Source organism: Podarcis tiliguerta (genome assembly GCF_965153285.1).
Source record: "Podarcis tiliguerta genome assembly, chromosome: 1".
Classification (NCBI taxonomy): domain Eukaryota; kingdom Metazoa; phylum Chordata; class Lepidosauria; order Squamata; family Lacertidae; genus Podarcis; species Podarcis tiliguerta.
The window spans coordinates 33458791-33472828 of record NC_139534.1 but is presented as its reverse complement, the minus strand read 5'-3'; the positions used below and the strand labels follow the sequence as shown (position 1 = coordinate 33472828).

The following is a 14038-nucleotide window of genomic DNA, read 5'->3' as shown; positions in this document are numbered from 1 at the left end:
GCAGTTTCTGCTTGTGCTGTAGAGGGAAGTGGAGGACACATGGGGCTTGTCAACCTGGGAAGGTAGCCCATCTGGGAGAAGGAATACTCTGCCTTGCTGGGAGAAGGAAAGGCTTTGGAGTCAACCCTACACAAATCCAGAGTGTAGTCTCTAAGACACTTGGATTGCATCTTGTACGCTCCTTGCAGCAGCAGCAACTGCAACAAATACACCTTTTTGCCACTAATAGGCAATCTTATGTTAATCCTAATAATTATGCATTACTGTCCATAGCTTTCCACAGTAACAGGTATGCAGATGTTTCAGGGAGACTAGCTAAAAATGTAAATCCATACCAAGCAGGCATTCTTTGCTGCATAGACCCATTGCATAGAATTTACACTGTTGCTGAAATTGTATATATTTGTTAAGAGCTCCGTTATCCCAAGGAGAGCATTTTCTGTTATTGTCGTAGAACTTACTCAAAAGAAAGGTTCATGGAAACAAGTGGGATTGCTTTCAAATAATTTATTTAGACAGCAATCTGCACTGCTGGGGCTCGTGGTGTTCAGATGCTGGGCTCCACTGGCAAAGGGGCTGTGCTTCAATTGTATAAGCCCCAACATACTCCTTTGGTCCAGGATGACCAAGTATAACATTCCTAAAAGTTGAGAAGCTAGAGCATCACTGGGGAACTTTTAAGTCTGAGGGCTGCATTCCCTTGTGACAAAACTTCCAAATGCCGCATACCAATGTTGCTGAGGGGCAAAAGTGGACAGATCAATGGATGTGACTCTTTGTATAGTAGCCATGCAAAGGTCAGAGGCTTCTACACATTTTCACATCAGAAGAAGAAGAGTTTGGATTTGATATCCCGCCTTTCACTCTCCTTCAGGAGTCTCAAAGCGGCTAACATTCTCCTTTCCCTTCCTCCCCCACAACAAACACTCTGTGAGGTGAGTGGGGCTGAGAGACTTCAGAGAAGTATGACTAGCCCAAGGTCACCCAGCAGCTGCATGGTCCACCAGATTACAAGTCCACCGCTCTTAACCACTACACCACACTGGCTCATCACTTCATCCAGGCAAGCGAGAAGCATTACCACAGTTCAATGACACATTCCAACCAGGCATTCATGGATAGTGTGGAACATAGCTGTGAGGTGTGTGGTCTCTGGGGAGCAGTTCCCCACCACTGGGCTAGAGTTTGGACCTTGTACTCCTCATATACTCAATTACCCTAACTTGTGCTTCCATATACTTGTACATTTCTAAAACACTTCTAATTACATGACTTTCTTGCAAAGCCAGCTACTAATATTAAGGTTCACATAATGTTAAGCCAGTCTTTCCAGGGAAGGTCTTCTTAACAACTGCATACAACTCGTAGAATCTCTTTCACCCTTCGTTTATTATGGTCTATTGAACACGAAGCATAGAAGACCCCAGGTTCCCCTTCTGTGATACGAAGAAGGATGATAAATGGGCATGGTGTCTCTCAACACCCAATTCTCGCTAGGACCTCTTGTGAACTGAAGTTTAGTCAAAGGAAAACCACTAGCAAAACTTGTGTAAATGTTTACTGAGCCTTCCCAGGAGCAGGAATCGAATCCAATTGCCCCTAAAAGGCAACACGGTGTGCCAAGGAAGCTGTCGATTTATTTTGCGACCTGCTTCAGTTTGCAGGGTTGCAGCAACTATATAGCTCAGCAACAGTGAGGGAAGCTGTCTGCATTAGCAGCAACACAGAGATAATTATGCAACTCCTTTCTATGAATGCAGTGCTAGAATTGTGTATCGTGCTGCAGATACCATTTAAATTGGAAAGTATTATCAGACAATCCTAATGCACATATAAAAATAATAATGCCCATTCCCTTTCCCAAACAAGTTGAGCCCTGCTGTCACATCACATTTGTCACAAAATCATGTTATATAATAACAACTTGATAGTGTAGGAGAAGCCTTTGTGAAGAGCCATCATTTCCCTTTCACAGCAAAATACAAAAACTGCTCCAAGGACACTCTTTTGTGGTGGGAGGGGAAAGCTTCACCAAGAAATGCAATTATACATAGCCTGCATACAATTGCAACAGCATGCTTCTTTCATACTACCTTCTCTAAGATAACTGAAGCTCCAGATATCATGCAAAATTGCATTAATGAAAGCTTAGACCGTAAAAAGCAGTGCATCCCTTAGTCATGACAGTACACTCAAGTTTGAAGACAAACACTTAATTGTTGCCTAAAGCAGTGTGACATAAATGTCATTCCCCCACCCTCCCAATAAGGTGTAACGAATCAGAATGCCTTGGAATGATTAGTTTAATAGGTTGTTGATTTAAATAGCGCTCTAATTCTAGCCTTAACACATTTCTCTAGTCAGCCCCTTTTACTGGTGAGCAGATCATTTAATACTTTATGCCACTTCCAGCTGCCTGCTGTGGTTGAGTCTTCTCCCTGAAAATTGTTTTCTCTGAGGCTCTAACATAGCTCTTTTCTCTGTGATATTCTGAAGCAAAAAGATTTCCACCTTCAAGGTTTACTCTAAAAGTGTATCATACACACCTAATTTAAATAATTGAAGGGGTTTTTTGTAAGTGAAAAAAATGCATACAATTACAGTGTTTTAGAAGACTGTTTTTTTTGCTTGAGATAGAAGGAACTAGCAATGAATAAGCCCCTTTGTGTGTCAAAATTTGATTTCGTTTTTCTCATATTCACTACTTACTTTCTTCTTAGAGTGTTTTGCATTTTGTCATGACTAATTTCTAAGGGAAATCTGAGCAAAGTTTGCTAAGAAATGGTGTGTATATACACACACACATATGACCTCCTTTCTTTCCTGTAACTTCACTTTCCTTAAATCTCTTCTCTGGAAGTCTTGAAATGTACTTTCTCTTTCACAGTTTGTTTGGGAACCTGTTTAATGGTGTTAGGTAAAGGTAAAGGGACCCTGACAGTTAAGTCCAGCTGCGAACAACTCGGGTTGCGGCGCTCATCTCGCTTTACAGGACAAGGGAGCCGGCGTTTGTCCGCTCCGCAGATAGTTTTTCTGGGTCATGTGGCCAGCATGACTAAGCCGCTTCTGGTGCAACAGAACAGCGACACCAGAGCAGCGCACTGAAACACCGTTTACCTTCGCGCCGGAGCGGTACTTATTAAACTACTTGCACTTTTGGGTGTGCTTTCGAACTGCTAGGTTGGCAGGAGCTGGGACCGAGCAACAGGAGCTCACCCTGTTGCAGGGATTAGAATCGCCAACCACAACGACACCTGTGTCCCTTTAAGGGTGTTATCCATCCTTAATAAGTAGCTCTACATAGATTTGGGAATTACTTTAGGATTATTTGGGGGAATGCTGTAGAATCAGCATGAATCATTCAGTACCTAGTTTTTTGCACTAAAATGCCTTTTTTGCAGCTATATATTTTTACTTGCTGATCGTTATTTCTCATTTTCCTTCTGTGCTGCTTTTAGCCCATCTGCAGCATGCATGCATGAAGAGCAGCACAGGAACAATGGGGACACAATACAGTGGTATCTTGGGTTACATACGCTTCAGGTTACGTACGCTTCAGGTTACAGACTCCGCTAACCCAGAAATATTACCTCGGGTTAAGAACTTTGCTTCAAGATGAGAACAGAAATCGTGCTCCGGCGGCAGCAGGAGGCCCCATTAGCTAAAGTGGTGCTTCAGGTTAAGAACAGTTTCAGGTTAAGAACGGACCTCCGGAACAGATTAAGTACTTAACCCAGGGTACCACTGTACATGGTGGTACAGCTCACATGTAACAAAGGTGAATGGTTGTGCATTTACTCATAGCAGAAATTGTAGCGGCTTCAATCCTTTCCCAGCCCTGCTGCTTTCGTGCTCCCTGGGGCTAATGTGTTATAGCCAAACCTGGAGTTGTGGTTCGTCTTGTTGTGGTTTATTTGGAGCGAGATAAATCACAAGCCCAGCTTCAAATCTAATGCTAAGCCAATCTATGGCTTCGCTCCGGATATCAGGACCAAGGGAGGAGCTAAGTGGCTACAATTTCTGCGTTGAGTAGCCTCATACTCATTTAAGCCATGGTTTGGCTTAGCATTACATGCAAACTGAATCACAGTCAATTGCTTTTGCTTCTTGGCATACTAAAGTGAAAAAATCACATTGATGGTAGTACATCTTAAAGCATTTGGGGGGGAAAGTGTAATGCAACAGAAAGGGAAATGATCTACTAATTGGGGATACAATCTGGAATCAGTTTTTCCCCTATTCTCTTTTCTCTCTTTTTCTTTTTGTTCAAGGAGGGAGGGTAATTATGTTCAAGTTCTTCTCAGATTTTACTCAATCGATGACCACAGTCATATAGAATAAGCAGCAAACTAAACACTGAGACATGGGGTGCAGGTGGCGCTGTGGGTTAAACCACAGAGCCTAGGACTTGCTGATCAGAAGGTCGGCGGTTCGAATCCCCGTGACGGGGTGAGCTCCCGTTGCTCAGTCCCTGCTCCTGCCCACCTAGCAGTTCGAAAGCACTCTTAAGTGCAAGTAGATAAATAGGGACCGCTTTATAGTGGGAAGGTAAACGGCGTTTCCGTGTGCTGCGCTGGTGCTGGCTCAACAGCTGCAGCTTCGTCACGCTGGCCACGTGACCCGGAAGTGTCTTCAGACGGCGCCGGCTCACGGCCTCTAGAGCGAGATGAGCACGCAAGAGTTGGACACGTCTGGCCCGTACGGGCAGGGGTGCCTTTACCTTTACCTTAAACACTGAGACATCTCAGTTCTACCCTTGTTTGGCATTAGCCAAAAAACAGAAGTAAGGTGAATTTATACTTGGCCTCACATGAATATTGTGGCCTTGGTTGGTTTTATTTCTAATAACTGCTTGTATTTTGCTTGTGGTGATGAAACCCATGGAATGTTTGTGAGCTGAACTGTTCAACTTAGTCCAGGCATTCAGTGTTAAACTTTCCAGGAAGCAAACGTATCAGAAACTTCACAGAGGAGACATGGAAATAGGAGATAGGTAGGTGCTTTGAGCATAGCTGAAATCACTTAAGGTATGGGCAAGCAATCTTGTGACTGGCCTGGGTGTGAGATGAATTGTGATAATGCCTCTTGGTTTCCTGGATTAGAGAGGTATATGCATATGCACCTCTGACTTTTGCAGGGCTGGAAATATAGAGAGGTAAGAGTCACAACCATTTTGCCACCCAGTTTTTGCCTCTGGCCTGCCCACCACTGCCTAGTGCCCCCTGGAATACTACAGATGCACTAAGATAATGCTCAGGCCAAAAAAGTTCCCCTGGCCCTAACATCAGAAAGAGCTTGGTGCTATGAGGGGACTGAAATAGGTGTCTGATGAAGTGACAGGCAAGCTATATAAAAAAAAAGTGAGGCAAAGAGGGCTGAAAGCAGAGCCTAGGAACAAGCAGGACTGTGCACTGTTGGCATGAAGGAAGTGGACAGGCAAAAGGGAGGATTGTCAAGCTGGGGACTCTGGGCCATGGAGCATCAGGTTGTTAGCTTTACTCATCTGAACAGGGTTTTGTCAGTAGTTGCTTCCAAAGTCACAGCAGCATTGTGGCTGGATAACCTGAAGGGGAGACAACAGCAACCTGTTCTACTTTTACATACAGTGGTACCTCGGGTTACAGACGCTTCAGGTTACAGATGCTTCAGGTTACAGACTCTGCTAGCCCAGAAATAGTACCACGGGTTAAGAACTTTGCTTCAGGCTGAGAACAGAAATCACGTGGCGGCAGCAGCAGGAGGCCCCATTAGTTAAAGTGGTACCTCAGGTTAAGAACGGACCTCCAGAATAAATTAAGTTCTTAACCTGAGGTACCACTGTACTCATGAAATGAACTAGCTAGTTCCTTGGCTGCAGGTGCCAAATCATTATGCAGCCAGAGCCTCAGGATTTTGACAATTGCAGGGGGTTGCACATGCCCTAACACCCTGCCACAAACAAATCCATTACTAAAACGATTACCGTAAATAGGATCACTAACTACTTGAATGACTTAGGAATTATTTGTTACTCCTTAGAGACAGATAGTATGTGGTTTCCTTCTTTTATGAACAGCATCAATGAAAGTGCCTTCTCACTTTTCATCCACTCCAGCTTTATCTCACTGTTTTCTTACATCTAAACTGCAAGCTCGTACCTAATATCTAAAGATGTGGTGTTCATTTTCCACTCATTCATTTTATAGCAAACCTTTAGTAATGAGATTTCTAGCTGAATGCAGATCTAGAGAGCCTGGAGCTGATGGTCCTCTTGTTGGCATAATAGCCCAAATCCAATGTAGCTATAACTAATGAACAGCAGCAAATAAAGGACCTGGCTTGGCAAGACTAAAAGGTAAAGGTAAAGGGACCCCTGACCATTAGGACCAGTCGCGAACGACTCTGGGGTTGCGGCGCTCATCTCGCTTTATTGGCCAAGGGAGCCGGTGTACGGCTTCCGGGTCATGTGGCCAGCATGACGAAGCCGCTTCTGGCAAACCAGAGCAGCACACGGAAACGCCATTTACCTTCCCGCCGGATTTATTTACTTGCACCTATTTATTTACTTGCACTTTGACATGCTTTCAAATTGCTAGGTTGGCAGGAGCAGGGACTGAGCAACAGGAGCTTAGCCTGTCGCGGGGATTCAAACCACTGACCTTCCGATCGGCAAGCCCTAGGCTCAGAGTAATTACTACTCAGAGTAATTGCTCTGTGTCTAAAATTAATTTCTACCCAACCTGTTGTGCTATGTTGTTCTTTTATGTGATAATTTCATAAACAAAATTTAAGAGTGGGCGAAAAACTGGGTTTTGATATAATTTATATTCATTTGGAAAATAATTACAAAAAATCCCACTTGCATATAAATTGCATGCATGTATCTTTCCTCCCCAAGTGATGGGTTTTCTTAGGTGAACAGTAGGTCTTCCCCAGCAGTCATTTTGTAACATTTTCTTTACCAAGCTTGTATACAAAGTCATTTGAGCAGCTCTTGTGCCAGCCTAGTTGTGTTTCCAAAATGTCCCATGGTTGGGACTACAGTAGCCATGTTTGGCTACTGTCAGGGAGGATGCTGCCCGTTAAGTCCAGTCATGGGCAACTCTAGAGTTGGGGCGCTCATCTCGCTTTACTAGCCGAGGGAGCCGGCGTTTGTCTGCAGACAGTTTTTCCAGGTCATGTGGCCAGCATGACTAAGCTGCTTCTGGCGAAACCAGAGCAGCACATGGAAACACCGTTAACCTTTCTGCCGGAGTGGTACATATTTATCTACTTGCACTTTTGGGCATGCTTTCGAACTGCTAGGTTGGCAGAAGCAGGGACCGAGCGACAGGAGCTCACCCCATTGCGGGGATTTGAACCGCCGACCTTCTGATCGGCAAGCTCTAAGCTGTGTGGTTTAGACTACAGCGCCACCCGCGGGGGAAGGATCAGATCATGTGGAAAATGAACATAATATTTTAGCCGCAGTTGATTCATTTTCAGCTTTGAATTCTTGTAAAAAAGTGCCCCTAGAAATTCTGTTGTTGCATCCATAATCTAGGTTCAAGGTGCCACCATTTTGCTCCTGGCTTTCATCTCTCTCTTTCTACCGCTGATTGGAATTCTAACCAAAGTATGACTCTCCTCTCCTTTCATATAATAAGTATGTGACTCTCCTCTCCTTTCAATAAGTATGTGACTTCTTTGTTTTTGATCAATTTTCAATTCTAGGTAACAGTAATTCTGATTTCAGCACATTACTGCATGAACTGAGTCTCCAAAAGTACAGTGCCATATGCCAGCTGTGCATTAATAATATATTCTTATTGTGATTAATATTTATGCATTTATTGGGGTGGGGCAGCAATTGATGAAGCCTGCACCATGCCTTGAATCCTCATGACAAGCTGCTCTGTTATATGTGGAAGCTAGTTTCATGTGGTCATGTGAATCATTGCCATGTTCCACTGTCGTAAATAGACCTAGTGGATTAAATATGAACCAAATCATTTTATTTTCAAGTTTCTGACCAAGCTCTTGTTTGCCTTTGAACTTGTAGGGATGACTTGTCAAGCCAGAACATCCTACACAGAAGATGAAGTTCTTTGGGGCCATCGTTTCTTCCCTGTTATTTCCTTAGAGGAAGGATTCTTCAAAGTAGACTATTCCCAGTTCCATGCAACGTTTGAAGTCCCTACAGCACCTTACAGTGTGAAAGAACAGGAAGAAATGCTCCTTATGTCCTCCCCATTAATAGCACCAGCTGTAAGTAACAGTAAAGAAAGAAATAATTCTGTAGAATGTCTAGATGGCATAGATGACATTGGTACAAAGCTACCGTCAAAACTGCAGAAAATGACTGGAAGGGATGACTTTCCTAAAAAACTGCTGAGGATGAGTTCTACCACTTCGGAAAAAGCCTACAGCATGGGGGACCTACCTTTGAAACTCCAGCGAATAAGTTCTGTCCCTGGCAACTCAGAAGAGAAACTGGTATCTAAAACCACAAAAATGTTGTCAGATCCTATGAGCCAGTCTATGGCAGACTTGCCACCGAAACTTCAAAGATTATCCGGAGGAGGAGGAGGAGGTAGAATGGAAGGAAACCTCCCCCCAAAACTGAGGAAAATGAATTCTGATCGGTTTACATAACATGAACAGACATATTAGGTATTATTTCAAGTTTGAATTGCCATTCAATCCAATTGAGCAGGAAAGCAAACACGTTGAAAATTGCATTTCATGACTGGTTTTCCTTAAGAGTTACATGCACTCTGGGACAACTGTATTCCCCCAAATTAAGGACTCTTGTTGAATTATACAATAAAATACATGAACTTCAGTATAGGACCATATGAAAGCTAACAAGCTAATATTAATCGGCATGTAATATCACCACAAGCATGCAATAATAGTGTGCAAATTTTGCATATAGTTTTATGGCATGGTTCTTACTATATTTATACTGTATATTATGGGCGAGGAGTGTAAATGGGGTGTTATTCTCCTATATTTCTTAAGCGTTAAGTAGTAGATAAAACATCCAAGTGGGTTACTAACAGGGCAGGTTATACATTTGTTTATAATGGGCACAATCCAGCCAAAGTTAAACATTTGAGGCATGATCCATCTGCCCATTGCAATCTTCCCAGCCTCTCAGCATGTGGAGAGGTCATCTGCTGCCAAGCCTCCTTCCCTTTCCCCACCCCCTGTAGGTGGAGAACTATGCAGAAGTGCACATAAAGGACAATTTGGAGCAGTCGCTTTCTTAAAATTTAAGTAAGACCTTTGATGGCTTCTATTTCCATCAATGGAAATTATAAATGTTTCATGTTGGCTGAATCGTGCCCAGTACCTTTTTACTCTCCTGATGTAAACTGTGATGTTTCGTTCAGACAGTTAAAGTGCATGTTTCTTTGTTAGATTCAGGCTATCAGTATTAGGAATAATGAACGCCAATACTTTTAGCCTTAATCTCCTAACTTTATTGTTTACTTTTAACAGTTTCCTCCACTTCTTTGGGAGGGAGAGCTACAGAGATCCCTGAACCCATGCTTTATATTAAACAAAACAAAGTGCAATGGGCTTAATGCGTGCAAAATAAGGACAGGTTTCCATTTTAGACACAGTGCATAAAAACCCAAAGAATGTAAGAGTGATAGGTGCTTAGAATCATAGAACTGTAGAGTTGGAAGGGGCCACGAGGGTCATCTAGTCCCACCCCCTGCAATGCAGGAATCTTTCATCCAATGTGGGGCTCAAACCCACAACCCTGGGAGATTAAGAGTCTCATCCTCTGCTGACAGCTTGAATAATATGAAACAAGCTCTAAGAGTGAAGTAAAGTTCAAAAAGAGATTTATTATGCTGATTGCTTCATCTTGCCTAAATCACCAATCCCCTACTGGGGATTGTAGTGCTTTTGACTACATCTTCCACCATCCCTGACTATTGGCCATGCTGCCTGGGGCTTATGGTAGTTGTAGTCCAAAATATGTAGTGGCGCCTGCCCTGTGGAACGCCCTCCCCTCAGATGTCAAAGAGATAAACAACTACCTGACATTAAGAAGACATCTTTAATGTGTGACATCTTAGTGTATTTTTGGTCTTTGTGGAAGCCGCCCAGATTGGCTGGGGAAACACAGCCAGATGGGTGGGGTACAAATAATAAAATTATTATTATTAGTGGAGGGCACCAGTTTGGAAAAGGCTGCACTTAAATAGATTATTATTCTTTCCATAACTTGTACAAGGCTCCGAAGAACAAGTTAGAATAAAGTTGGATTTAGACAACTGAGAGCCTCTCAGTAACTGCTTAGAAACTTAATGTGTAGCATCTAAAATCCTGGGAGAAGTGTTTGACTTTAACAACGGTAGCCAGTGTAGTGTTCTCAAGATGATGTCGGGCTACAACTTTCATCACCCCTGATCATTAGCCATGCTGGCCGGGATGGGGAAAGTTGTAGTCCGGGCATCCCCAAACTCGGCCTTCCAGCTGTTTTAGGACTACAATTCCCATCATTCCTGACCACTAGTCCTGTTAGCTAGGGATGACGGGAGTTGTAGTCCCAAAACAGCTGGAGGGCCGAGTTTGGGGATGCCTGTTGTAGTCAAAAATTGTCAGAAGAGCACTATGTTAGCTACCACTGCCTGTAACGACGAAAGCATGGTTTATGGTTTTGCCTAGCATTATCACCATTTCACAAAGGGTAAGTACTTCACTATCTATTGCAAGGCTCCTGGTCATCTGAATCTACCTGGAAGGGGTTTTTTTTTATGATGGCTACTGCATTAAGGTGTGTAGCATTGTTAGTTTAGGGTGCTTTCTCACACTACTAACTTTGCCTTATGAGGCAATAATCATCAGATAAATTAAAGCAGAGGAAGATAAATGGTGACTATGTGCCAAGACTGCATCATCAAAAATATTGCATAGTTAGCATCCATTCTATAATGACCCCGGGCCTCTCCCATTTGGTGCACAAAAATGATTTTTTTTTTAAAGCACCTTTTTAGCCCAGTCCAAAGCTGACATTATCTGCTAGCAGAATAGGCAAACTCAGGAGTAACGATCCAGTCATCCAATGAGGAGCCATCGATGTTGCAACACAAGTATTGATCCCTTGTGCTTGCCTCTGCATGCCAGTGTAGCAGCCAAAACGATGCTGAAAGTATCAGGAGAATGGTAACGAATTTTGCACATCACCTTTCTTGTAATAAATAGGAAATTAAGTCAGAGGTTCCTGGCAGGAGACAGAATTGCATAGGAAATTTCATTTTCCATTCAGATGCGGAATGGAAATTCAGAGGAAATTTCATTTTCCAGGGTTGGGGTTGTTTAATTCCACCTAATAAAGAAATCAGTCGTTGAGATGGGGGTTCACCCAATGCTGAAAAGCAGCATTGATGGGTGCACAGAAGCCAGGATGAAGAATTCTTGGAGGCCCAACAGATACTGTCATGATCTGTGGAACTTCAACAGAAACCCAACCATAATGGTGGTAGGGGAACCAATAGGAGGTGTTTCTGCCAATTCCTATTTAGGAGAAACTTAGCTATAAAAGCACAAGCCTTTTGTTCTTTGCAATCTTAGACAAGGCAAAATATAGCACTGAGCTCTTAGGGGCTTTCCCCCCCTAGTTAACAAGAATCTTGCATGTTCAATTGTTTTGTGAAATTCATATAATTCTGAAGCATTAGTGTTCAATAATCGCCTGGAAGTCATAAGCTGAACCTCCCCTGCACTGAGACAAGAGCCACAGTCCTAAGAATAGGATTGCTAATTGGAGTAATACAAGTAGCCCATAATATATAGCCTACAATAATTCCGTTTACAGTGTGCTGCACACATAAGACATCAGGGATCAAGGTGAATCATGCCAGAGGTGCCTGTCGGACCAGGAAAATGTTTAATAAAACCCAGCTGGCTTAATTATAGAAATGGTTCTACATGCTATGGGGAAAGACAAATAAATGAGATTATCTGGCCAAGGGCAAAACTTTCCCAATAATATATTGCCCTTGCTTTTCATGCTTGGGGCTTGACTGATCATCTTAAGTAACAAAACAAAAATGCTACTATTGATATCAATGCATGAATTTAGCCAGTATTCAAAGAGACACACTAGGTGATCCCAAGGGCTTGCGTCCAACTAGAATAAAAGTTCACTGCCTCTGCCCTCTTTTCAGTTGCAGATCCCGATTTTAAAATTGGTCTCAGTTTGCCAAAATATGAAATTAGGGAATGCAGCAAGAGAAACAGAAGTACAGTGCTAGCTGTGTACTAGATCTTACTCTGCTGTCATGGGGTAGATCTGAAAGAAAATGACAACAAATTCAGAACACAGCAAAGTTCCGTGATCTGTACAGTGGAACCTTGAGTTGTGGACGTAATCCATCCCGGAGGCACGTCCGCAACGCAAAGCGTTCACATCCAGAAGCGCTGCGTCTGCGCATGCACGCAGTGTGAATTAGCACTTCTGCTAAACATTTGCGAGCGGTGAAACCCAGAAGTAACCATTCCGGTACTTCCGGGTTGCCGCAGGACGCAACTTGAAAAGACGTAACCTGGAGCAGACGCAACATGAGGTATACCAGTTTTTGAATGGCAAACATTTAGTTTGCTCTTAATTTGGACTTGTATTTATAATGTTGAAAAATAAAGGAAATGTTAGATTTTTATTTTTTGCAAATAATATTAGGAGAATTTGCCAGACCACCCCCCCCCCCCCCGTTTGCTTTGAGCCCAAATGCAACATAGATGGGAATTGTCTTTTACATCCTGGAGAAAAGGTTTTGTGCTGATTATCTGAACTGAGCAATTTTTATTTGTTTAAAGTACAGTACTACAAACAGAGGGCTAATTCCACAGATGAATGTGCACCACTTGATCTCTCATCAGTTGACGAATTTCACCTGAACTTGTGAACATCCACAAACGAAACGTTCTGGCTCAGTTGCAGCAAACCACTCACATAAGAGGGATTTCCTATTTCTCTCTCCCTTTGGCAGTCTCCCCATGCATCCAAAAAATACACTGCAGAAAGGATGTGACATATGTGGGATGCTGTGGTGGGAAGAGGGGATCAGCAGAAATTTGGACTCCCTCTTATGGTTGCCCCATTGGACCCAAATCACTGTGTCCTCTGTTTGCTCTGAGGCAGGATGAAAGATGCAGGAGTGTATGTTGCAGACATACCAGTCATTTCTAGATCTTGCCATCAAGTGCTCAACATGCATAAATGGACTCACCCTGAGTGATAATAAGATAACTGGTAGCAGTGCCATGTTGATGCATATCTTCTAGATCACCCTCATCGCTGTTCTTTCAATTCTTTGTATAGTATGTAGCGGTTATTCTGTGGAACAAAACAGGGTTGATTAAAACCAATGAGTACTAAATCTGTCCAAGTTTTGGATTCTGTGTGAAGCCATTTGTTTTTAATTACCTGAAAATTGGTTGGTTGGGGTGGGGTATGTTTTGAGTGTTGGTGGGACAATAGAAAATTAAAGTTATTTTATTCAAATGACACACATTTAGCTAAATATGAATCCATATATACATTAGCATCTCAAAAGGGCTCTGAACCATTTGGAAAAAAGAAAAACAACAACCATGAATGAGTGACCAATTCATAGCTCAATGGCAAAAATAATAGCAGATCTACCAAAACCTGAAAATAGTCAATCATTTTGTAAACTATAAGCAGTGAAAAGGAAACTATGCCACATTGCTTGTGGAGCCAAGGGGTGAAACCCAGATAACACAAGGAGATGTGTCTATCACGCTGTATTTGTACAAGCTTTGCATTTTCTTCCAACTTCGTTTACTAGTTTAAAATGTGTGAATTGAAATGCATGCTGTTCGACCTTTAAGCTCAAACTGTCAATTCATTTCACTGTGTCTGTAATTCCATGCGAAGAAACACAGCAAAAAATAGAGAACCCGTCTTGTGACCAGAATTCCGCTGTGTGAATAACTTATACAGTTTTTTCCAGTGGCGTAGCGTGGGTTGTCAGCACCCAGGGCAAGGCAAGTAATTTGCACCCCCTAACCCGTGGATTTGCGCCCCCTAACC

General features: G+C 42.7%; 1 protein-coding gene across 2 annotated transcripts in view; it reads left to right on the top strand.

The window, feature by feature from the left end:
- The window catches only part of KCNJ3 (potassium inwardly rectifying channel subfamily J member 3), a 106914-nt gene extending 93347 nt beyond the window's left edge, over positions 1-13567 (top strand). For both annotated transcript variants that reach the window (XM_083410580.1, XM_083410579.1), the window contains exon 4: positions 8021-13567. In XM_083410580.1, the coding sequence (XP_083266706.1) occupies positions 8021-8613 (593 nt within the window). In that variant the 3' untranslated portion in view covers positions 8614-13567. The remainder of the gene's footprint in view (positions 1-8020) is intronic.
- The last annotated feature ends 471 nt before the right edge of the window (positions 13568-14038 follow it).